We start from the raw sequence: 27,843 nt of genomic DNA, 5'->3' as shown, positions 1-27,843 counted from the left end.
ACAGATGCTGGCCTACGCCGGAACCACAGCAACGCCAGATCCAAGGTGCATCTGAGACCTTACACCACAGCTCACAGCAACACTGGATCCTTAACCCACTGAGCGAGGCCAGGGATTGAACCTGCAACCTCAAGGTTCCTAGTTGGATTTGTTTCTGTTGTATCACGATAGGAACTCCAGGAACACTTCTGTACCTTTGCTTAATTTTCCTGTGAACCTAAAATTGCTCTAAAATAGGAAGTCTCCTTTTAAAAAAAGGATATGCCCTGACACTAGCTAAGATGTGTCAACTCAATTTGTAATTATTCTTTCTAATGCACCCATAAATGGATGGAAATCTGGTAAAAAAAAATAAAATTAAGCAAAAATTATTTATTGGTTCATTTCAGTAATAATAAACATCATAGGTAAGTTATAATTCTAGCAAGAGCTTAGAAAGAAAATTATAAAGCTATTCCTGACCCAGGTAAGCTGACCCAACACATGGTAATCCTGACCCAATACATTTCAACTGTAACTTCTGAAAGCATCAACATTTGAATTATTTACATTATTACTAAAACACAGAGAAAATAGTATTTAACTTTCTTGATGCATTAACTATGATAAAGTTACAAAGCATTTCAAAATCTAGCTGTAATATTATTCAACCATTGGCCTCTTCTTGCATTACATTATCAAATGCCTTCTATGCACAAGGCACTAAAATACACATTGGGAATACACAAATGCATGGATCATTATTTCAAAATACTACAGTGGCCAGAGGGGTAACACATATGAGTGAAGTAACCTGAGTGAAAGACAACAGGTAATGATCGGGAACTATGGTGTACTAGAAAGAACGTATGCTCTATCAAAAGGAGACAGCATCTATACATCTCTCTCTCTCTATACTCATATAGAAAGGACAAAGTCTGTAATGTTTATTGATAGTTCAGGGTTTAGAAGTCTGGTATATTTTTGATTTTATAGATCTACAGTGTCCAACAGCAACTGTTTCTTGTCCAGTTCATATATAAGATGTTCTTTGCATTTGAGCCATAGGACTTTCTATCAGTGGCTCTAGAGTTCTAAAGTCCAAAGTCTTTCGTGGGTGAAATGCAAGATTATCTGTGTTTTTCAAGGGAAGTGGCATGTTGCTGTAAAGCAACAGACATTCATGTGAACTACTATAATCAGCGGCCTTTTAAACTCGAGTTTACTAATTATTGACTCAGATATCTTTGCTGCATTAAGTTTGGCTGAAACAAACAAAAAAACCCACAACTGGACAAATCAGAAAATGTATTTTTCCTCTACCATATCCAGACTGTGTCTTTATTCAATGGCCCTTTTCTGAAGGAGTCATTCTCACATGTAAGGCACAGTATCTCACATGACAGCAACTAAAAATTAATGTTCCTGTTGAAGAAATGACAGGCTACAGTATGATCAGATAAAACAATGCTATCTCCTATACCCAAAACCCTAAGTAAAAAGCTTCCTCAGAGAACTACAAAACAAGAGAGCCAAATTTATTGTCCTTAGGTATCAAGATTAATGACCCAAACTCTTCAAAGTTTTGGAGAGATACAAGAGGAAGAGCCTAAAGTAAAAGTAGGAGATCGGTGGCCAAATCAGAATTTTAACAAGGCCTTCCAGCTGAAGACAATATAAATTAAAAGTAAAAAGACATGTAATATAAATTAAAAGTAAAAAGACATGCAAAGACATGTAATTTATTTATTTATTTGGTCTTTTTGCTATTTCTTGGGCCGCTCCCGCGGTATATGGAGGTTCCCAGGCTAGGGGTCGAATCGGAGCTGTAGCCACCAGCCTACGCCAGAGCCACAGCAACGCAGGATCTGAGCCGCGTCTGCAACCTATACCACAGCTCACGGCAACGCCGGATCGTTAACCGACTGAGCAAGCGCAGGGACTGAACCTGCAACCTCATGGTTCCTAGTCGGATTCGTTAACCACTGCGCCACGACGGGAACTCCAGTATGAGCATTTTAATGTCATCAAAGAAACTATGTTCTCTGTAAGACTGAATGAACTTTTTTTTCTCAGTAACCTACTTTTATTCCTAGTCTCATATTTTAGCTATTATCCATATTTTGATTACAACTGCAAGAATGTGACCTCATCTGCGCTTTATGGTCATGACTTAAACTGTAATTCTGTGCTTTTCTCTAGTCATGTTTTGCTTCTTAGGGAGCAGAAATAGATACAGACAGTAGGTTGAAACAGGGTTGGGATTCTGGCAGTGAAGATGGAGAGAGCAATTAAGTAGAAGATATATGCAATGAAATGAATATTATGACAAATCATGGAGGCTAAGTTTAAAAAAAAAATTAGGTAAGTAGAAATACAAGGGAACAACCAAGTGATGGTATCAAGTGACAAAGTCAAAATGAATATGAACTGTCAGGAGTAAATAAACTGATGGATGTAGTCAGAGAATGGGATGATTCAAATCAAGATTCTGAAGGCAGTGAAGGTACTGACAATGTTAAAATCTAAATCATTATCTTGGAAGCAAGTATCTGAGTTAGAGTGGAAGGCAGGATAGTTAGAAAGAGATCAAGAAACAAAGAAGCCAGGTTGTTGAATAAATCAGTATGGATTTTGGCTAGACATCATTAAGGATGACAACACGAAAAATAGTATCAAGAAGGACAATGGGCCTGATTATTATTAAAAGATAATTCAGTTATACTTCAGTAATTAATGAATCTATGAGCAGATAAAGAAGACATTATTAGAGGACAGTATATACATTTCAAAATATAATTTGTATTTTGCTTATAATAATGACTGTAACGAACTTTGACATTTTAAAATGGGAAACACTGCAACTTACAACATCACAAACATCTCTAAAATTCTACAATTTAGGAGTTCCTGCTGTGGCACAGTGGGTTAAGAATTTGATTGCAGTGGCTTGGGTTGCTGCAGAGGCACAGGTTCAATCCCTGGCCCAGCACAGTGGGTTAAGGATCTAGGGTTGCTGTAGCTGTGGTGTAGGCCACAGCTACAGCATGGATTCAATCCCTGACCTGGGAACTTCCATATGCTGCAGGCGTAGATGAAAAAACATACAATTTAAATAAGGAAAACTTGGAAAAGTAGATTATAGAGCACATTTAAGATCTTTATTACACAAGGGTGCTTCTAATATCAACCCAACATAGCAAATAAAACCTTCATTTTTCAATCAATACAAACACATTAAAAAACATTTATTTATTTATTTGATTTTTAAGGCTGCACCTGTAGCATATGGAAGTTGCCAGTCTCGGGGGTGAATTGGAGCTGCAGCTGCCAGCCACAGCCACAGCAACACAGGATCTGAGCAGCATGTGCAACTTACACCACAGCTCACAGCAATGCTGCATCCTTAACCCACTGAGAGACCAGGGATTGAACCTGCATCCTCATGGATACTAGTCAGGTTTGTTATAGCTGAGCCACAAGGGGAACTCCAAAAAAATATCTCATCTCTTCATCTCTACTTGTACATTAAAAAAAGAAAATCAAATAGGAAACTCAAAACTCCCTAAATACCTTCATTATAATCCAATTCTAGGCAATACAATTGTACTGTGCACAAATATAGTTAGGCAATACATTAGAAACTTGAAGTACAAAGATAATACCTATGCTCATGCAGGTAAGAGTATAGAAAAGCCTAAGTTTTAGAACTATTTTAAGTTATTGTCAGCACTAGAATTACCTTGCTTGGTAAAATAATCAATTGATTGTTAAAGTATATTTCTGTTCTGTTTTAGAACAAAACAAGAATCTGCATTAGTTGCAAATACCTTTCGTGACTGTTACTTACATAAAATTTTGAGAATCAATGCCTTAAATGTTAAAAGAATTACTGCTAAAAGTAGTAAAGGTGAAAATGCTGCCCACTCTTATTATGAAGATTCAGACTTAAAACTGATTTTAAAAAACTATTAGGTTAAAATGTTTAATAGGTCTTTTAAAAACACTTGTGTAATATTTAAAATTTATATTGGGAAGCTTTCATTAAAATACATCACATCTAAGGAAATATGTTAGATTTAAGCAAACAGACTTACAGGTGGTGATATCAGGTGGTGCATAGCCATCATTCATATACATACTTGTGGGTTTTGCCACTTTCAAATAAACAAAATCAGATGTGTTCTTTAAGGCAGTTACTGCTTCTTCATGAGTAACTTCTTCCAAACATACACTGTTCACCTGAAAGAAAACCCAAAAGTTTTACTTATTCCTGCCCAATCTAAATGCCCTCTCCCCACTCCCCACCCCCTTACTGCCCAGGGTAGAATCTCCCATACAATACTGAAGAGGAGTGGTAGTTTGTGTTTTTCCAGGAATTCTTCCATTTCATATAAGTTATCTAATGTGTTGTATAGAGTTATTCTTAAATAAAAGTATTCTCTTATGTTCCCTCTTTCATTCCTATATTTAGAAATTTGAGTCATCTTTTTTGTAGGTCAGTCTAACTAAAGGTTTGTCAGCTTTGTTACCTTCTCAAAGACCCAAGTTTTGGTTTTTTTTTTTTTTTTTTTTTTTGTCTTTTTGCCATTTCTTGGGCCGCTCCTGCGGCATATGGAGGTTCCCAGGCCAGGGGTCTAATCGGAGCTGCAGCCACCGGCCTACGCCAGAGCCACAGCAGCGCAGGATCCGAGCCGTGTCTGCGACCTACACAACATCTCACGGCAACGCCAGATCGTTAACCCACTGAGCAAGGGCAGGGATCGAACCTGCAACCTCATGGTTCCCAGTCAGATTTGTTAACCACTGCACCACCATGGGAACTCCGCCAAGTTTTGGTTTTGTTGATCTTCTCTATAGGCGTCCTATTTCCTATTTCGTTAATTCCTGCTCTAATCCTTCCTTTTGCTACTATGTTAGGTATAAAATGCTCTCCTTTCTGGTAAACATTTTTTTTTTTTTTGGAAAGAAATAAAACACCATAAATGTTCCTAATATTTTAAGTCACAATGTTCTAAACAAATATTCATTTCAGCGTATTCTTCATTTCCCTAATTTATGACTTTATAGTCAACTGTAGGAGATTTTTTAATGTTTGGACAAAAATTTCTAAAGGTCGTAGAACAATCCTCTTTTCCCACTGATTTTTAATATTTCTTTGCTGCATGGTCACTGTTACGTTCCCCTGCTACTGTGCACAGTGAAGACTGACTGCATTTTGAAATGTAGAGTTGTGGTATACTATTCTTTTGGTAGCCTACAATGAGACATTAATAACTGTGAGGCAAAGAGAGAATTAATAAATATCACACTTTAGAGCTATCTTCTTGGAAAGCTCACTCTTTTTATGTCCCTCTTGGAACCTGGCCCCTATCTTGTGAGAAGCCCAACTTAGCCATGTGGAAAGGCCATCACAGAATTAAATACCAGGCTAACAGCCCTAGCTGACCTCTTAGCTGACAGCCAATACCAACTTGTGCACTATATGTGAGCCAACTTGTAAGTGCATCCCTGACTTTAGTTGAGCCACCCCAGTAGACATTATGTGGGCTAAAGACAGACTTTCCTGGCCAAATGTTACCCAAACTATAGAAGTCTAAGCAGATAAATGATTGCTGTCCTAGCCACTAATTTTTGTGTTTTCTTAGGCATATTAAACGATCTTTAAAAAACAAGGGAATAAGAAACACAAGTTGTTGATATTCTAGTTCTTGGGTTGGCTAATGACTTTAGTGGTTTTTACTATATTATTTGTAAACAAACAAGTGAATAAATGAGGAAAGGCAAAAAGAAGGTCACACAATGAATGAAGGATGTTGTGTTATGAACCTAAGGATTATGCTCTTAACCCTTCAATTAAAAAAAGAGAAGGGGAGTTCCCATCGTGGTGCAGTGGTTAACGAATCCGACTAGGAACCATGAGGTTGCGGGTTCGGTCCCTGGCCTTGCTCAGTGGGTTAAGGATCCAGCGTTGCCGTGAGCTGTGGTGTAGGTTGCAGACGCGGCTCGGATCCGGCGTTGCTGTGGCTCTGGCGTAGGCTGGTGGCTACAGCTCCGATTGGACCCCTAGCCTGGGAACCTCCATATGCCGTGGGAGCGGCCCAAGAAACACCAAAAAAAAGACCAAAAAAAAAAAATATATATATATATACATATATATATATATATATATAGGCTTTAAAAAAAATAAAAAAAGAGAAGGAAAAAAAAGGAATAAAAGGAGGGGGGAGCTGGAGATGAAATGGAAATGGCAAATAAAGATATTAAAGAGTAATTTTTCAGGTTTTCATTAAAGCAAGGCTGGTATTCACTCATTTAAATTATCACAAACATTTTCTAGCATGTGGAAATTCTAGAATCCGTCAAAAGAAAAAGACATCAAAATGATTTTTAAAACAGTGGATTTCTAATACTTACTGCTAAAAGTTTATCTCCAATCTGAAGTTTACCATCTTTATGTGCTGCACCTCCTTCAATTATTTTGGTTACATAGATGCTATTATCCCCAGGAATATGCTGATTTCCAACACCGCCAGCAATGCTGAACCCAAGACCTGTTTGGAAAAAACCAGTTTTAGGATTTTACCAAAAAATGTAAACTGAAGTCCAGAAAGAAATGACTGAAAACTACTGTTTGTGTTTTAAGTTAAAAATAAGTTTCTTTTCCTGCCTCAGGTTACCTCTTAAAGTCTCCTTAAAAATGCATTTGTTAGTTCAAAGAGATATTGTAAAAATTTTTCATTTTTGTTCCCATGATATTTGTGCTTCTTACTAACACTTTTAATACTTCTACTACAGATTAAAACAATTAAGAAAAAATTGGTGGTGGTGGGCAGAGCTAATAGCGTCAGAAATGTGGATGTTTTTGCTGTTTTTCAATATTCTATTAATTAATTTAAAATAAGGAATGTTAACCTATTTAAAAGCCTCCCTAACCTCAAGTTAAATAAAAGTGTTATTGTTTTAATAAAAATAAATAAATAAATAAATAAGGAATGTCAATAATTCATAAGTCCCATAGTTTCAATACCAGATAATGTAGCTCTCTATTCTTTTTCCATGAAGGACAATTATAACAAGTATTTCCATTTATCCTCAAACCCATCATATTTTCAAAATTTAGAAACTGTATCTTAACAGACCTCACTGCAGATATAACTATTAATGACACGCTCTTAAAATACTTTCTTTAGCTTGTGCATCTGTATTGGGTGTACTTTGCAGATGAATGATTTTAAGTTAATATCAACATTAACTTATATTGTATATGACTTCATTGTGTTTGACTTGTATATGACTTCAAAAGTAGTGTTTACCCAGAACTCTACTTAAGATAAAAATCATTAGAAATAACAGGGAAATTCTAAACATTCACTCAAGTTCTGTAGATTATAAGTATTTTTAATCTTAAAATGTGTGTCATAAATAAATTCATAGTTACACTTCACTTAGAGATATCTTAATAATTTGTCTTAGTTTGATTTATTTCATACCTTTAGGACCTTTAATGAGTTTTATTTCCATTATTTTTTCTGATACTGGTTTCCGTCTTTTTACATACAAGCGTACAATAGACCCCGCTTCTTTCAATGCTTCAACTGCTTTGCTATGTGTTACATCACGAACATCTACCTCATTTACTCGCAGTATACAGTCATTGACCCTAAGGAGAAGATGTTAAAATTAAAAATTAAATATTAAAATGTTAAGTATCAATTTTTCACTTTGCCACTTTTTCTTGTCATTTTCTTTCTTTCTTTCTTTTTTTTTTTTGCTTTTTAGGGCCGCACCTGTGGCATATGGAGGTTCCCAGGCTAGGGGTCCAATCGGAGCTGTAGCCACCAGCCTACGCCACAGCCATAGCAACACAGGACCCGAGCCACATCTGTGACCTACACCACAGCTCACAGCAACGCCAGATCCTTAACCCACTGAGTGAGGCCAGGGATCGAACCCACAACCTCATGGTTCCTAGTCAGATTTGTTTCTACTGCGCCACGATGGGCACTCCATTCATTCTCATTTTTTAGAGAGAATTATTTACTAGAATAATTTATTAGAAGAAACTGCATGTTAAATTCCAATTTATCAAAACTCATATAAACAAACATTTCCTAAGGTCCAGCAAAAGAAATAGTGCAAATAACAGATTACTATGCAAAAATATTAAATAATAATCGCAGCTTTAAGTATGATTATGTATAGAAATTACAATACTTTAGAAAAATAATAAACATTTATTTAGCGCTAACCATGTGCCAGGAACTTCTTTTAATGTTTTAACTCTTACAACAAGCTCCAAGGTAAATGCTTATTTATATTCCTATTGTATAGATGAAGAAATCGAGGCACAAAGAGTTTAAATAACCTTCCCAAGGCTGCCCAGATCATGAGCAACAGAGCAGTGATTCTAAGATAAGAAAACTGAGGCTCAGACTGAATAACTAGCTTAAGGTCACTGAGATAGTAAGTGGCAAAACCGGGATTAAATTCACTGATTTACCCAAAAATAAACAGATCTCAGTTTCAACTACGTGGTATTTCACTAGAAAACAAAAAAGATGGTCATCTCAAATTGGGCAGGGAAGGGGAACAAAACATAATTAAAATATTTAAGTTGATCATGATAAACTTCAATGTCTAACTTCCTTTAGTGGAAAGAAATTCTACATTCAAAGACAATGATACTGTAGAGTTGGTACTATAGGTAAGTTCTCCAGCGAAAACAAATGGAACATATTAATTTTACAGAAGAGGCACAAATAAAAGCCCAATAACAGAATCACCAAGTAAACGTTTACATTTATATAAATAGCCAAATTATTAATTTTATATGTTAACTAACTTCACTAAAATACCACCTATCCTATCTAGTGAGAAGTAACATCTAGAAACTGAAGAGCTGCTTAAGGCACTAATAGCCTTAAAATAAGATACTGTTTTTAACAGACCATATAAAATTCTTAGTCCTAAAACATTAGGAAACTCACCACGAATAAAAAACAACAAAGGGAAGAGGAAAAGTGCCATAATCTATGGCCTAAGGAAACAATAAAGTATGCTAAAGATACCTTCTGAAATGGAACACTGAATTTCAGTAAGAGAACAATGTTACATTTATTAAGAAAATAAATTAATTTACTTGAACTTTGAATAATCTTTACTCTTTGTAGCCTGAGATACAAAGTCAGATATATATGATTTTCTGTATCCTAAATAAGTTTATACACGTTTCCCACCCAGAAAATAAATGGAAAGCATTTTGTGAATGTTTGTGAAAATACAACAAGAAATCTATGATTTCTATAAATTTGCTCACAAATACTTAAACCATTCAAATTTATTATTCAAAATGTTTAATTTCCAAGATAAAGTGAATTCCTAAATTAGAAAATTCCTAAAAGAGGGAAACAATGCTTAAGGCACAATTATCTCATTCATTTATTTGATATTTGAGCATCTACCTTATGTTAGTTATTACAACAGTGTTCTGTTGTATTTATTCACTGGTGTTTGCCTCAAGAAAAATCTACAAAGTGGATTTGGTATCACAACATAAAGTGCAAAACATACCGCAATCTTCCATCTTGGGCAGCTGCTCCCCCTGCAATAATTTTGGTAATGAAAATACTTGAGTCATCTCCAATGTGTGGGTTGTCTGTACCTCCTGCAATGCTGAAACCAAGCCCTGAATTTCCCTGGGGGTAGGGGGTGAAAAAAATTGAGACTGAATAAGAATTATCATTATTAGTAGATCCTGTCATTATAGGACCTAAAAACTACACCAACACAGGGAACACCACACAAAGGCATATATATATATATATAAACATATATATATTACACATATACACAATACATACATACATAATACATATATATATTAATGTTGATTCTAAATTAAGAACTATAAGAAAAGCTCCTTTTTCTCTATGTATTCAGATATTATTGAGTGGGCTGGGTGGGTTGAAGGCAGGTCCCTTGCCACCTGCATGCCTACAACCACCCTGAACATGAGGGTGGGGGTGAGATGCTTTGGGAGGGACTAGAGAGCCAGTACTCAAGTTCTTGAGTAGGTGAGGTTGAAGAACCTGTAACTGAATACTTTAGAGTCTGGTCTTCGATTCTTTCTTTAAAAGTATGTGCAATTTGTCCTTGCAGGGGTGTCACTATGATGTCTCTTTCTTTTAGGCTGTATCCTGCTTGTGTTCAATAAGGTATATTGCTGGTAAGATATACACATTGAAGTGATTCTTCTGCTGCTATTATTTCTGAGTATTATTTCTGGTTACTGAGTAACCAATGTATTATTTCAGTCTTTTTTAAAAAGGGGATACTGAGAAGTACTTTTCTTTTGCTAAATTTGACATCAGCATATTTTAAAATGACTAAATTGTATCAGTTAAATAACATTCCATCATCTGACGTATTTAACCAAGACATCTGATGAACTAAACTAAAAGCTTTTTTTTTTTTTTTTTAAATACTGGAAGTCCAACTGGAGAACTTAAAAGTTTTCTTGACAGCAAAGTCAACTTTGCCAAAGCGGCACTTCCTGTTTTATGTACTGGAGTACTGAATAATATTTTCATTGAAGAAAGGGTTCTACGCTATGAAAAGCACCCTTGATCTAAGCAAAGCTATTAAATATTTATTTCTGTAAGAATGTTCTAAATCTACCTTTCAGGCAGCTCAAATAAGTGGGTATATCTGGATCTGTTCCTTAACTGTCAGTATTAAATAGTTTAAATATTCATTCTATTATAACATGTCCTAAAATTCTATTTTAATAAAAACTGTTTTCAATATAAAATCTTTAAGAGTTACCGGAGTATCAGTATCAATAAATAGGTCATGTGGTGCTACCAAGTTAGGCATTCAAATTCTCCTTTTTATGTGCTTTTTAAAAACTGAGATATAATTACAAATGACTGTGTCAGTTTAAGGTATATAATATGGTGATTTAATATATTTATGCAGAACAATATGATTACCACTGTAGCTTTATTTAGCTAACATCTCTATGAGTTCACATAATTGCCATTTATTTTTTGTGGCGAGAAGATTTAAGAACTAGTCTCTTAGCAAATCGAAGTATGTAATACTGTATTGATGACTATATTCACTATGCTGTTCATCAGATCTCTAGAACTTATTCTAGTCCCACGTTGGTACCCTTTAACAACATCTCCTCAATCCCCAGTACTCAAGCTCTTTAATCAGTAGAAAAGACAATATATATAGTTCTGACTAAAGGAATTTAAAAGGTACTGGGAAAAGATGAATAAGATAAAAAATCAGGACTACATGTCAAGAGATCTCAATAAAGTTGAGAAAAAAACCAACAAGATGCAAATATTAATATGTGAACAATACAGTAATACTGTTTACTTGTAAAAGACCCTCTCAGGTCTATTTTTCACTCAGTCCATTATGGCTTCAAACATAAACAAATCTAATTATCTAGGATTTCAGTCTTAGCTATACAGACATTTAGTTACTTAGAAAATTTACTTATGGGGAGCACTTCATTTCCCCAAAATGCTGGTGGTGGCATTGCTAAAATATGGCATCAATTGAATGCAAATATTCTTAAGGGAAAAATCCAGAAAATTTACACATCTGAATTGTTCCTTTCAGTTATTTTCTGACTGGGGAATGCATGATAAAGTTTTTGATAATGTCTTTTCCATTAAATCTATGGTTATTATTTTGCTGGGAAAGAAAACTCATACAATGACCATGTTACTAGGACAGTAAATACTGACTTAAATATTTTATAGAATAAAAAACAAATAATAAAATTGAGGACTGAGAAAAATCTGAGAAGCTGTCAATACAGAGGGGTGTAAGGAGACATAATAACTAAATGAAATATGGTAATCTAGATGGGACCCTGAAAAACAGAAAAAGGCAGAAAATACAATAAAGTACAGACTTTATTTAATAATAACATCTCAATTTTCGTTCATTAGTTAAAACACATGTATTCTAGTAATGCCAGATGTCAGCAATAGGTTAAACTGAGTTCAGGGTAAATGGAAACTCCGTACAGCTTTTCTATAAATCAAAACTATGTTAAATAAAAAGTTTATTTTTTTTTTTTAAAAAGGGTTATCAAAGAAAAGTAACATATTCTGAAAATGCCATAGCAAATTTTATGATATATGAACTTCTTAAGGAAACTAATATCTTATGGTTCTGTTATTGAAAGATGACCTTTCTTAGATTCTATGTGAAAGAGCAGTATATTTAAAGTGCTCTTTAAAGTGACATATTTACGCATAAAAATTTAAGATAATTAATAGTTTTTACCCTTTCAAGTGTGATTTCTTCATATTCATAATCTGCATCAGTGCCATTAACCTAATGGGGGAAAAAGAAGTAGCAAAGAAATTTAGAGTATAAAATTAAAAATGGTAAGATATAATTTTTGCATAACTTCTTAATGAACCCTGTTAAATGTGATAGTAATCAAATAATATAGCTCTATTTTAATAATTTTAGGGAAGATTTTCAATGATGGAAGACTATACATGTGATTAATTAGTTGCCATTCATGGTGTCATGACCTTCAAATATAGAAAGAATACATTCAGCTTTTAATACCTGTTGAACTCCAACTCTCTTCTCTGCCTTGATCCACGCATCTAATCAGCTCACAATTCTTACTGATTTAAATACTTCATTTTTTCCCCTGAAAACCATTACCTCTTCATTTTCATTTGTATTACCTTGGCTTAAGCCTTTGTTAATGTCTTCTAGACTACTGAAAATGTAATCTACCCAGTCTCTTAGATTAGTATTCTCCATTGCTCGAATCATTCTAATGAGTTTTATATAGGTGGATCCTTATGGAGCCCATGTACAGTAACATACTTCCTCTAAAACTTACAGAAACTCTCATACAAGGCTCTGAATGAGCTGACCCCAATCTATCACTCAACTGCATTCTTATCATGTTTCTCACCTCTTCATTAAACTTAAACACCATCAAATTTTGAATGAGTTGCTCTTTTCTTTATAGATCCTGCAAGTTACCACCTCTGCATCTGTTGCTTTTTAATGCTTCCTCTGTTATAAATTTCAGTTACATATTTTATGTCCAAGTTTGATTCACCAAATTTTCGCTCACTTTATTACTCTCAATTAACAGGATAAAGTGAGATAAGTTGGGAACAAAATTAAAGACAGATTGATCTCGAACAAAATAATACATTACTGATAAAATATTTGGTTTTACCCCTAAACACAACAGATTTAGAATACTTCTTCAAAACTGTCATTGCTGGTACTTCCTAGGTTTTGAATTTAGTCCTATTAACAAAATTGTGTATAGAGTACAAGGGTGAAAACTGGAGAAGAAACTACAAATGGATTAGGGCCTAATTGCGAAAGGTCTTGAATGCTTTCCTGAGGAATGAGAAATATTACTGAAAGTTTTTGAGCATCATGTAAGTTTTTAAAAATAGATTTTCCAGAGAAAGAACTGTGGTAGTATGGAACAGAAATGGAGAGAAAGTGGATAAAAGTAAACTGATATTGAAGTTATTGCCACAGTTTGGGTAAAAGGCAAAAATTCCAAAGAGATTCAAGAATAGGTAGTAACTCCTGAATACTAAAAAAAGGTAAATTTTAACATTAGTGGGGAAAAGAGTCCCATAAAGCCGTAACTAAGAACAACTACTCTATTATAAACCTGACCAAGAAAAAAAAAATCAGATTATATAACATATAGCAAAGTTGTATTCCACTGATCTAATCTGCTTTGGGACCAGAACTATGCTGCTTTAATTAAATGTTCTATAATAGTTTTATTATCTGTAGGAAAATTCCCCACAATTATTTCCCCCCCATTTTTATGGCTGCTCCTGTGGCATATCAAAGTTTTCAGGTTAGGGATCCAATCAGAGCTGCAGCTGCCAGCCTACGACACAGCAACACTCGATCTGACCTGCATCTGCAAACTAAGCCAAAGCTTACAGCAATGCTGGATCCTTAACCCACTGAGTGAGGCCAGGGGTCGAACCCTCCTTCTCACAGAGACTGGTTGGATTCTTAACCCACTGAGCCACAATGGGAACTCTACCATATACTTTACTTTAAATTTTACTTGGCTATTCCTGAGTGTTTAACTTTTCTGTACCAACACTGTCCAAAAGAAGTTTCTGTGATGATGGAAGTTTAATATAATTTGACTTGTCTAATATAGGAGATACTAGCCAGACATGGTTGCTGAGTACATGAAATGTGACTGCATTAACAGAGAAACTATAGTTTAAATTTTATTGAATTTTAATCATTTTAAATTTAAACATCGACATGTGGCTAGTGCCTACTGCACTGGATGATGAAGCTCTAGATGAATCATTAAGTCCAACTCCATCCCCCCAAAACACACACACACACACCACACACACTCTTTTTCTCTCTTATCCTTCTGCCTCTCTTTCTTCTCTCCTTTCCCCACCCTTAAACACACACTCTCTTTTTTGGTGCTATGATTGGCACTATACCAAATTTACAGATTTATTTAGGAAAAATGATTATCTCTACTTTATCTTCCTGTTCAGTAACAAAATCTGCTCCATACTTACTCAGGTATTCTTTTATACCAACAATAAACTTTTAGAGTTTTCTTTTTTTGTCTTTTGTCTTAATTAGGGCCGTGCCTGTGGCATATGGAGGTTCCCAGGCTAGGGGGCTGAATCAGAGCTGTAGCTGCTGGCCTACACCACAGCCATAGCAACGTGGCATCCGAGCCGCTTCTGTGACCTACACCACAGCTCACGGCAATGCAGGATCCTTAACCCAATGAGCAAGGCCAGGGATCGAACCTGTCATCATGGATCCTAGTCAGGTTCGTTAACCACTAAGCCATGATGGGAACTCCGACTTTTAGAGTTTTCTTATGAAAAACTTATACATATATTTCTTATTAAGCAGATTACTAGGCATTTCATATTTTGGTTGACAGAGTTAATGCACTCATAGTTTCCACTAGCTGTTGCTAGTATACTGGAATAGTATTCACTGTTTAATTTTTTTTTCGCTTTTTGCTTTTTAGGGTGGCACCTGCATTATACGGAAGTTCACAGGCTAGGGATCAAATCAGAGCTACAGCTGCCAGTCTATATCACAGCCATAGCAACGTGGGATCTGAGCCAAGTCGGTGACCTACACCACCGCTCATGGCAACGGCAGACCCTTGACCTACTGAGTGAGGCCAGGTATTGAACCCACATCTTCACAGATACTAGTTGGATTTGTTTCCACTGCTCTACAACGGGAACTCCCACTGTTTAAGTTGTATAAGCTATTTAAAAAATTTTTTTTGCTTTAATTGTGGATAACATGCCATAAAGAAGCAGAGGAAAATTTATAATGCAGATATCCTCAGTCTCTTATTCCCAAAGATTAAATATGTCTAAGTATCCTCCGCTAATATAGACAAACAAAACATTCAGAACCTAATACACAGCAGGTAGAAGACTGTCCAAAGGAAAATAAAAAGAAGTCTAATTTACTATGTCCCTGTCATTTAGGTTCAATTCAGTAATACCTTTCTAACTATAGAGCAATATACTGAAATTCAAGAGTTTATCTATCAATATTCATATGATTCATAGTTCCTATTAATGCATAATCTTAGGCAATTAAAAACCGCAAAGTCTATACCATCATAAGGTAAGAAGATAAAAATAAAAATACATTGGGAAGAAAATGTTCTTCCTAATGAAAAATTAACATTACTAAATACAAAGTACAAAACATTCAAACAATTTAGTTAAAATTTTTTCCTATAGACATTCACGTCAATTTTAAAATATTGTAGTCATCAATTAAACTACATATGGAAAAACTGAAGATTTTAGTGTGTAAGAATGCTACTAAAGTAAAATTGAATGAATTTTCCTGACCTTCACTCTTTGTGGTCTGTCTTAAGGAAGAGGAACAGAGGAACAGATGGGAATTATTTCAATAAATTTCTTCATTTCTACCTCATTATTGGAACTAGTAAGAATCTAGAATTTTTGTTTCAATTTTGCCTTTCCTTAACATTTTACTATTTAGGAAAAGAAAAGGAATACAGAGAGAATCAAGCTCAATGCCAATGAAATTATAATACCAATTAATACTTAAAATTAGTATAATGCATCCTACTTAATGGTAAAAGACTGAATACTTTCTCCCAAGGATTAGGAACAAAATTAAGGGTGTTTGCTCTTGTGATTTCTAACACATTTTAATGGAGGTTCCAGTCAGAGCAATGAGGCAAATAAGCATCCTGAATGGAAAGGAAGAAGTAAAACTGTCTGTTTGCAGATGACATAATCTTTGCAAAGTTTTAAAATTTTTATTTTAAAAAATTTGTTTTTAGGGCCACACCTGTGGCATATGGAAGTTCCAGGCTAGAGGCTGAACCAGAGCTGCAACTGCTGGTCCATGCCTAGGCACAGCAACGTAGGATCTGAGCTGTTTCTGTGACCTGCACCACAGCTCATGGCAATGCTGGATACTTAACCCACTGAGCGAGGCCAGGGATTGAACCTGCATCCTTATGTATATCAGTTGGGTTCATTACCCACTGAGCCACAACAAGAACTCCAGATGGCATAATCTTATGTAGAGAATCCAAAGGAATCTACAAAAGACCCATTAGAGCTAATAAATGAGTTTAGGAACATTGTAGGATAGAAGAACAATACCTCCAAAACTATTATATTCCCATATACCAGCAATGAAGTTCAAAAAAAAAAAAAAATTTCATTTATTTATTTATTTTAATTTTTTTGTCTTTTTGTCTTTTTAGGACCACACAGGTAGCATATGGAGGTTCTCAGGCTAGGGGTCTAATCAGAGCTGTAGCCGCTGGCCTATGCCAGAGCTACAGCAATGTCAGATCTGAGCTGCGTCTGTGACCTACAGCACAGCTCACGGCAACGCTGGATCCTTAACCCACTGAGCAAGGCCAGGGATCGAACCCACAACCTCACGGTTCCTAGTCGGATCTGTTTCCACTGCGCCACGACAGGAACTCCAATACAATTCTATTTATAATAGCATTAAAAGAATAAAATACTTTATAAAACATTAACAAAATTAAAGACAGAAATGAATGGGAAGATAGTCTGTGTTAATGGATTAAAAAATATAGTATTAATAAAATGACAATAATCCCCAGATATTTATATGCTAATATTTACCACAGCTTTATTCACAACAGCCAAAAGGTGGAAAAGACCAAAGAGCCCATCATCAAGAGAAGGATGAATAAACAAAATGTGGTACATATATATAAAATGAAAAATAATTCAGCCATAAAAAGGAATAAAGTTCTGAAAGATGCTACAACATAGACGAACCTTGAAAACATTACAGTAAGTGAAAGAAGCCAGACACAAAAGGCCACATCCTGTATGATTCTATTTCATACTGTATGAACAGTCTAGAAAAGACAAAGTCATCATGACAGAAAGTAGATGAGTGGTTTCCAGGAGCTGAGATGAGCACAGAATGGGGAGTGAATGCTAATGGGTACAGGGTTTCCTTACAAGGTGATGGAAATATACTGGAATTTCAAAGTGCTAGTGATGGCACAATGTTGTAAATAAACTATAACCACTGAATTGTATGTATCCTTCTTAGAAGGTAAAGTATTTTTAGAATAATATGTCATACAAACTTGAAATTATGTAACTTTTATTCCAAGTTTGCTGCTTGTATACTAATCCTGCTTTTAATTAGTTTACATTTTCCTAAAATGCATGTGTATTTACTTTCTTAATTGATATTATTTTCTGTTAGTTCTTATACATTAACCTTTCGGTTGAAAGGGTTTTAAAATAAAAATATTTAATCACTGACTCTGACTTTAAGCAAAACATAAGTCAATAAAAAGAACAAGTGAGGAAGAAAATTCTGCTTATGTAATATCTATCAGTGTGGAAGGTGACAATGAAAAGAGTATTTTGGGGTTGTAGTAAGTATTGTTATTTGAAGTTTTCAAAAATCTCCCAATTTGATATACCTAAATAAATACAAACAGAACATAAAGCTAAATAAAATGTTTTAATATAAAGACTGAAATCAACTACAATTCAAAAACAGTAGAAAAAGATTTTTTCAGTCCATTAAATTATGCACTATTTGATATTTTAAAAGTGCACAAGCACAACTACTTAAACACCTCCAAAGATATTTTACTTTGGGATGAAAAATATTAGATTCTGCTGTTTTAGCTATTTATCTTTAAGGGAAAGAAGGCTTTTTAACAAAGTAAGTTTAGAGAGAAGTACTAATCAATTTAAAGTTACAAAGTTATAACTAATTATTTTAATAAACCTGGTCACTAAAAATCCAGTCACTCAATTAGACTTCAAAACTGACTTTGAATATGTGGCTTTCTGTAAATGACCACTGGTCAGAGACACCTCTAATGAAAGTTACTCAATTTAAAAATAAAACCATAAATTTTTATTTCAACATTTCTGCTCTATAAAAGTATGGAGAAAAATATCAAAAAAGGACAGTATGGATTCATTTACTTTAACAATTACAGCTCAGTGATAAAACATAGTAAGTACAATGTATTAGAGAAAAATAATGCTGTGATTTTTGTATCTGTATCAAAACTTGAACAAGAAAAACAAAAAATTATTTAAATGTGAGGAGGAATGCAACTTACATAAGTTGATGTTTCCAAGCTATCTGTATTGACGAGTACTGGAGGAGGATTTGCCTTAAAGAGAGAATTGTAAATATGTTAGGGTTAACAGGAAAATGGATACAATATATAGTAATGTCCACAAATGTTAGAAGCATAGGAAAGATTTGCAATATCTTAAATTATAATTTTATATGAATTTTTCATACAGTAAACAATGTATCCAATTCCTAGAAGCAATGGAAAGAATTAGGAATGGGTAGTTAAGCTAAATTTGCTTTTAAGAAATAAGTTATTATTTCTGCTAAAACAGACACAATTTTTTTGAGATTTGCAAAGAAGTTCACCAGCCTTTCAAAAATTCCATAAATATTCACTAGTATAACAAAAAGTCTTCCCAAATTACTTAGAAATCATTTGCTTTCTAGTCTCAAGGATCCCATTAAGATTCCAATCACGGAGTTCCTGTTGTGCCTCAGAAGTAGTGAACTGCCTAGTATCCATGGGGACATGGGTTCCACCCCTATAATGGAAAATAATCTTCATAAACATATGTAACTGAATCACTTTGCTGTATACCTGGAACAATAAAAAACCCTGAAAAAAACAATAAACAACCAAAATATAAACATGACATTAACTACTTGATGTGCAGCCCCCCTTGGAACATAATGGTCTAATTTCGAATGATTCAGTGAAAACCAAACCTAGCTGGTAAAAGTACTACTTATGAGACTGCTATTTAAGCAAAGTTAGTCAACTTACAGATATCTGAGATTTTACGAACATTCAAAATTATTCATTTCCCAATGATCTACTGAGATCCCTCAAATTCATAATATTTTAATTCACAAAAAAATGAATGGTACAACTTCATCTTATTTTGCTTAAACAATTACAGAGAAGGGCAAGAAAGAACAAGACTACTTAAAGTTACAAAAAGTTACATTCTTAAAAATTACGGCAAGAAAACCATTTGGTTCCCTCTGCTCATTTATTACAAAAAATATAGTGGAAAAAGCTGGATTTTACCAAAATCTACTTTACACCAAAATTATCACAATACTAGCTGCTCATAATCATTGTATAAAAGTAATCTTTTGATTCTAGTCAAATAAAAGTCTATCTGATGTTGAAATACACACAAAGTGATAAAAAGTTAAATTTACTTCAAAAATAAAACAATGACAATGAGCGATTAGGAGGGCTATGGATCATACAAGAGTACATGAGCTGCGGACTGCTATAGCTGAGTGATGAATATACATCCATCAAAGTTCACCTTATATTTGAGCATTTTTAAAATTTTTTCATAAATGAAAGCAAAACAATTACATTGAGTGAAGTCCTTAGTTTGTAAGAGGTTAATAACTAAAACAGTTGTGAAATATTATAGGTTGGGGTTGCTATTAAGACATTAGCATTTATATCATAAAATTAATTTCAATTTTAAAGTTCATTTCTGAATAAAGAATAATACAGACTAGTAAAAAAAAATTGTAATATTGACTTCATGAACATGACTAGATAATAAATCCTTTGTACAATAAAGATATTTGTAGATGTATCTTAGAATTAATATGAGTGAATGATCACACTTGAAGGGATATAATGGGAACAAAGGACTTGAAATTGACCAAAATCCAGGAATGTTCACGCTGAGAATTGAAGAAGAATTTCAATCAAAACCAATGTCAGGATAAAACAACCTAGCAATTTGAAAAAGACGTATCACAAAATACAGTCTAAAACAAGAGCCTTTAAAAAAAAAAAAAAAAAAAAAAAAAAAAAAAAGGAGTTCCTGTCATGGTTCAGTGGTTAACAAACTCGACTAGTATCCATGAGGACTTGGGGTGGATCCCTGGCCTCACTCATGGGTTAAGGATCTGGCACTGCTGTGAGCTATGGTGTAGGCTGCAGACACGGCTTGGATCTACAGCTCCAATTTGACCCCTAGGCTGGGAACCTCCATATGCCATGGGTGTGGCCATAAAAAGACACAAGACCAAAAAAAAAAAAAAAAAAAAAAAAAAAAAAAAACCATCAACAAAAAAATACCTATATAAATGAAGCTCAACAGGCATGATTTGATGGCCTCAAGTTTAACCACCTAAAATGATAAAAATATTTAAAACTCTGTTAGCAGGTACAGAATTAAAATATTTACTTTGGAATATGTTATACCTTTACTTACTAACTTGATATTTTCTAAACACAGAAATGGCATCAGACAAAGTAAGCATTCTATTCCCCTCAAATCTGGAGATGGTGGGACTAGGGAAGCCCAATGGGCTTGGAGGGTATGATACTGGGCTCAGAAAGGCACAATATCCTAGCAACAAAGCTAAAGAGCAACTTCTGAAGGAAGTGATACAGAAAAATTTGGCCATGGAATCTGCTGTTTTCAGATAGCTGAACTAATTAGAGTGCACTGAAATAAAAACAAAAACAAAATCCAACATGTCTTAGGTAAAAGGGGTAACAGAACAGGTAATGTGTAATTATCAGCTTTGCTTAGGGAGGAAATCACACAATAGCAACCAGGCTTGAGAAAATCCTTCAAGTTATTTCAAATGAAGAAAAATCCTCTGTACCTCACTTTAGTGACACTTCGCAAAAGACATGTTCTAGATGTCTCTCTCTCTCTACCTCACTCTACCTTGCAGTGAGTGAATATACAAATAAATCATAAGTGTTACTGAAACTTATTTTCTCCCTCTGAGCCAGGCTGGGGCCTGGGGCTTAGGACCCTTTGCCGCAGTGCTTGCACCTGGACAAACATCTCTTCAAACAACAAAATACAAAAAAACTATATGGGACTAAAAATAACTGTGCGCATGCACGTTGGGGCAAATTATGCACAATAAGATAAAAAGACTGAAAAAACCCAACTGCGACTTCTGAAGAACTGGGAGCAAAAACAGGGTACCTGGAGAAAAAGCAGGATACTGTGCATGCTCCCCGTACACACCACCACCAAAAGGGTGGGCAAGCTACCTCAGCTACTCTTCAGGCCTGACCCCTGGACCTGCCCCTACCCTCATCTCGGGTAAGGAACCAGCTAGCTCCCCTCCTCAGAGAATGAGCAAGGGAACCTGTTACCTGCTTCCTCTCCCTTCCCTCAACCTCCCAACTTCTGCTTCCTTCAGAGGTCCAAATAAAGCCTTGTCTGAATTTCTTGTTTCGTCTCTTACCAATTTTACTGATTAAGAAAGGTCAGGAACCCTGGGCAGTAACACATCTAAAAGAGAGCAAAACATGCCTTTACCTGAGGATCGTGTGAGGACCCAGTAAAGTAGTATAAAAGAAAATATGTTGTAAACAGCAGAAACCTATGCTAATATATCATTCTTTACTAAACTATATATACCACTGTGTATGTTTCAACTAGGACAGTGATGAGGTCCTGTTACTCATTTAGAAGTGGGGGTGGTTAGTAAAAGGGCATGGATAGACCAGAAAGAGAAACTAACTTATGAAACATAATTTTGTATTAATAAGACTTATGAAACATAATTTTGCATTAATAAGACTTAAGAAACATAATTTTGCTCAACCAACTTTTACTACTTTTTTTGCTGATAAGGGGCCTCAAAGGGTCTTGCTGCTGTTAACACACTGCAGCATCCTTATACGATTTCAGAAGGCAATACTGCATTTTAAAAATCTGTGTTAAAATACTTCTAAGATCCAGTTATTTAAAAACAGGTCAAAATTATGAGTTCAGAAAGGGCTTTTAAGATATACACTCTCCTTCTAGCATTTATCAAAGTTTCATTAAGTTACTGGTTTAATGTCTCTCTCTTTCTCTCCTACTAAATTATAAACAAGTGTTTTTCAAATGCAGAACTCACAAACTCCAAAGAGTACATCTTGGATTCTAATTTGAGACACATTGCATTAAAAGTTAATTGCTATCACTTAGGTGATCACTCTAAGTTAAAGTGATTGTAAAAACAAATAGGGTGAATTCTAGGAAGATGGCAAAATAAGAAGCCCCACAAATTTGTCTCTCCACCTGATAACAACTGCACAGGCAGAAATACAATTGCCAGTCTCATATAATTATTTTGGAATTCTGTAGTCTACTGAAGGATTACAACTTCCAGGGGAAGTATTTGATGGCAAACTATAGTTAATCCACTCAATTTCAATTCTTACCACAGTAGCAGCTACCCAACTCTCATCATTTATAGACAGAGCAGCTGGCACAAGCCTGTGTGGGTAAAAAAAGATCCTTGCCCTCCACATAGAATCTGAGCTCTGATTGCGGCTTCTAATCATGGAGGTGCAAAGAGACAGTGGCTACTGTTGCTGACACCCCCCCGCCCCCCGAGAGATGATGTAAATCTCTCCCATTCTGGCTACAATGACTTCCAGGAGATTTAAAGGGCAGACAACTCTTCCCACAATTTCATTTCTCTCTTTTTCCTCTTGTGAGAGCCAGACACTGAAGATTAGACTATTCAAAACAACCAAATATATGAGAGAAATTAGAAAGTCACTGTGGGGAGTTTCCATTGTGGCTCAGCATTAACAAACCTGACTAGTATCCATGAGGACACAGGTTTGATCCATGGCCTTGCTCAGTGGGTTAAGGATCCAATGTGGCCATGAGCTGTGATATACGTTCACAGATGTGGCTCAGGTCTGGGGTTGCTGTGACTGGTGGTATAGGCTGGCAGCTGCAGCTCTGATTCAACCCCTAGCCTGGGAACTTCCATAAGCCACAGGTTTGCCCTCCCCCTCCCCACCCCCCACCAAAAGAAAGTCACTATGTATGCCTAGGGAAGGTGTAGGCATAGGAAAAAAACCAAGAATACCTTAAGATTATACTATAGGCTGAATTTCAATACAGAGATAGCCTACAGCAATTGAAACACCAAAAAAAAAAAAAATTAAAAATAAAATAAATAAATAAATAAATAAATACAAACAAAAACTCCAGGAAACCCTAGGAAAGGGGAGAGAATCTGATTTCTAGAGAAATCAAAAGATACAAATGTCCATTTTTTTTTTTTTTTTTTGTCTTTTGTCTTCTTAGGGCCACACCTACAACATATGGAGGTTCCCAGGCTAGGGATCCAATCAGAGCTATTGTCGCCAGCCTACGCCACAGCCACAGCAACACGGGATCTGAGTTGTGTCTGTGACCTACACCATAGCTCACAGCAATGCCAGATCCTTAACCCACTGAGCAAGGCCAGGGATTGAACCCACGTACTCATAGGTATTAGTCAGGTTAGTTAACCACTGAGCCACGGTGGACACTCCTCAAACGTCCAATTTTCGAACAAACAAACAAACAAAATACAAGACATTCAAAGAAACAGAAAAATATGGTCCATTCAAAGGAAAGAGATGAAAAAAGGAAACAATCTCTGAAACAGAGCTGGTGGCATATCTATTAAGCAAATAATATAAAACAACAAAGAACTAAAAGTCAAAGTGGACAAAACCAAGACAATGATGTATGAACAAAATGGAAAAAAACAATAAAAGATAGAAAACCTAAAGAGTAACAAAAAGAAATTCTGGACCTGAAAAGTACCCTAAATGAAATAAAAATTCACTAGAGTTATTCAAAGGCATATTTGAGCAGGCAGAAGAATTGTGAACTTGAAGATAGAACAATATTAAGTCTGAGAACAGAAAGAAAAGACTGAAGAAAAGTGATCAGAATTTAAGACACCTGTGGGCTATCATTAAGTAGACCAACATACAAATTACGGGAGTCCAAGAAAAAGAAGATAGAGATCAAGGGGCAGAGAGAATATCTAGAATATCTGGAGAAATAATGGCTAAAACATTCCCAAATCTGATGAAAGACATAAATATAAACGTCCAAGAAGTGCAACAAACTCAAGGTAGGATGAACTCAAAGAGATTCACACTTAGACACATTATAATCAAATTGGTGAAAGACAAAGAGAAAATTTTGAAAGCAGCAAGAAAAAGTGACTGGATATACAATGGCCCATCAATAAGATTAACTATATATTTTCATCAAAAACTCTGTTGGGGAGTTCCCATCATGGCTCAGTGGTTAACGAATCTGACTAGGAACCATGAGGTTGCGGGTTCAATCCCTGGCATTGCTCAGTGGGTTAAGGATCCAATATGGCCGTGAGCTGTGATGTAGGTTGCAGACGTGGCTCGGATCCCGCGTTGCTGTGGCTCTGGTGTAGGCCTGCAGCTGTAGCTCCGATTAGACCCCTAGCCTGGGAACCTCCATATGATGCAGAAGCAGCCCTAGAAATGGCAAAAAGACAAAAAAACCAACCAACCAAACAAAAAACAAACTCTGCTGGGTTAGTAGATTCAAAGTGCTAAAGACAAAAACAAAAACACGGCCAATCAAGAACCCTGTATTTGGCAAAAATATCTTTCAAATACGAGGGAGAAATTAAGATATTTGCAGATAAACAAAGCTGAAGGAGACCATTACCAAAATACTGACTCCAAGAAATGCCAAAGGGGATCCTGCAGGTTGAAATGAAAGGACACAAGACAGTAACCCAAGGTGTTTGAAGACATGAAGATTTTGGTAAGGATAAGTACAAAAACACTCTTATTATTGTAATAGTGATTTGGAACATCCCTTTTTGTTATCTACATGGTAAGACACTAATATTTTTAAAATTATATTTTAAAAATTAGTCTAAAAGCTAATTGTTAGTACGGAAGTAAAATCAGCATTAATAAATAACTAAAATTATTTGTCCAAAAGCTAATATCAACTTGTATTTCTACATCTGTCTTCTAAATAATTAAAAAGATGTATTTAAAAATTGTTAGTTTATGTTTTTGTACAAATAATGCATAAAGTTGTAATTTTTTGATATCAGCAACTGAAAGGAGTGGGGACTGAACTGTTAAAAATAGAATTTTTATATTTTATTGAAGTTAAGCTGGTATAAATTCAAATTAAGGTGTTATATCTTTGGGATGTTAAATGTAATCTTCATGGTAAGCACAAAGAAAATAGTTCAAGGATGTATAGAAAGGGAAATGGGAAAGGAATTTAAACATTTCACTACAACACACACACACACACACACACACACAAAACAAAAAAATCAGACAGTAATGCAGGAAATAAAGGACAAAAAAAAACCCCTACAAAGAATACAGAAAACAAATAGCAAAATGACAGAAGCTCTCCTTCTCAATATTACTTTAAATGTAAATGTATTAAACTAATTAATCAAAACAAAGAATTGGTAGAATGGATAAAAGCACATGACCCAACTTCATGCTGTCTACAAGAGACTCCCTTGAGATCCAAAGACACAAACAGGTTGAAAGTGAAAGGACAGAAAAAGATACTCCATGCAAACAGTAACCAAAAGACAGCAGGAATGACTATACTAATATTAGACAAAACAACTTAAAGTTACAAGATCCAAAGAAGGACATTACACATTAATAAAAGATTCAGTAGAGTAAAAAGATATAACAATTATAAACATTTATGTACCTAATGATGGACCATTGAAAACTATGAAACACTAACTGAGAGAATTAAAGAGAGTAGTTTTATAATAATGGATGGAGATTTCAATGCCCCACTCAAAATAATACGTAAAATAATCAGACAAAAGATAAATAAGGAAATAGAGGACTTAAACAACACAGTAAACCAAGTAGACCTAACAGACATATTTAGAATACTCTGCTCAATAACTATAGGATACATTCTTCTCAACGGCACTTGGGTAATTTTCCAGAACAGACCACATGTTGGGCCACCAATGAAGTCTCAACGGACTTACAAAGAGAGTCATCATACAAAGCATCTTTTGTGGCCAAAGCAGAATGAAGATTATAAGCTACAGCAGAAGCTAAACTAGAAAATTCATCAAGTTGTGGAAGTTAAACAACACACTCAACCAATGAATCAAACAAGAAATTGCAAAGGAAACTGGAAAAGATTTAAGAGATGAATGAAAATGAAAACCCAACATACCAAAACTTATGAGACACAGCAAAAGCAGTGCTAAGGGGGAAGTTTACAACTACAAATACTTAACTTGAAAAACAAGAACGATCTGATCTCAACAACCTAACTTTACAAGCTAAGGAACTAGAAAATGAGGAACAAATTATATCCAAAGTTAGTACAGGGAAATTAGAGCAGAGATAAATAGAGAATAGAAAAATAACGGAGAAAATGAATGAGACCAAGAGTTGTTTTTTTGAAAATATTAACAAATTGACAAATTTGTAGTTAGAAGGACCAAGAGAAAAAGAGATAAGACCATTACTAAAATTAGAAATGAAAGTGAGGACATTATTACTAATTCTGCAGAAATAAAAAGGATTATGAGAGTATTACAGCAAATGTAAGCCAACAAACTGGATATAACCTACACAAAATGGACAAACTCCTACCAAAATTGAACTGTGAAGAAATACAAAATTTAAATCTACTTATAAATTGAATCAGTAATCAAAAACCTCCTGATAAAAAAATTCCTTGGGATCCAATGGCTTTCCTGGTGAATTCTACCAAACATCTGAAGAACTAACGTCAGTTTTTCTCAAACTCTGCCCAAAAATTAAAGAGGAAGGTACAATCCCTAACTCATCCTATGAGGCTAGCATTACTCTCATACTAAAGTCAAAAGCAAGGACACTATAAAAAACTGCAAACCAATATCCCTTATGAATATTGATGCAAAAAATCTCAAAAAAATACTAGCAAACTGAATTCAGTAGCATATTAAGAGGATTATACACTGTGACCAAACGGGATTTATTCCTGGAATGCAAGGATTATTCAATATGAAAACTGATCAATCATCAACAGAATGAAGGGAAAAAAAAAACCCAATATGATCATCTCAATCGATGCAGGAGGTATTTGATAATAATCAATGCTCTTTCATGATAAAAACTTTTAACAAACTAAGAATATAAGAAAGCCACTACAGCATAATAAAAGTCATATATGGAAAACCTATAGCAAACATTGTACTTTCACGGTGAAAGACTGAAAGTTTTCGTCTAAGATCCTAAACAAGTCAAGCAGGCTCTGCTTTCACCACTTCTTTCCAACACAGTATTGAAAGTCATAGTCAATTAGGCAAATAAGAAAAATAAATGACATTCAAATTAGAAAGAAGGAAAATTATCTACTTGCAGATAATGTGATCATAGATGTAGAATACCCTAAAGATACCACACAAAAACCT

At 34.9% G+C, this 27,843-nt stretch overlaps 1 protein-coding gene across 30 annotated transcripts in view; it reads right to left on the bottom strand.

The window, feature by feature from the left end:
- DLG1 (discs large MAGUK scaffold protein 1) overlaps positions 1-27,843 on the bottom strand; it is a 264,950-nt gene that overhangs the window by 105,406 nt on the left and 131,701 nt on the right. For all 30 annotated transcript variants that reach the window (XM_021070096.1, XM_021070094.1, XM_021070100.1 and 27 more), the window contains 6 exons: positions 18,668-18,721; positions 12,295-12,345; positions 9,553-9,677; positions 7,473-7,642; positions 6,397-6,533; positions 4,077-4,221 (listed from right to left, as the gene is read on the bottom strand). In XM_021070096.1, the coding sequence (XP_020925755.1) occupies positions 4,077-4,221; positions 6,397-6,533; positions 7,473-7,642; positions 9,553-9,677; positions 12,295-12,345; positions 18,668-18,721 (682 nt within the window). The remainder of the gene's footprint in view (positions 1-4,076; positions 4,222-6,396; positions 6,534-7,472; positions 7,643-9,552; positions 9,678-12,294; positions 12,346-18,667; positions 18,722-27,843) is intronic.

Source organism: Sus scrofa, chromosome 13 (genome assembly GCF_000003025.6).
Source record: "Sus scrofa isolate TJ Tabasco breed Duroc chromosome 13, Sscrofa11.1, whole genome shotgun sequence".
Taxonomy (NCBI): domain Eukaryota; kingdom Metazoa; phylum Chordata; class Mammalia; order Artiodactyla; family Suidae; genus Sus; species Sus scrofa.
The sequence above is the reverse complement of the archived record's forward strand: the minus strand, read 5'-3'. Positions and strand labels throughout refer to the sequence as shown.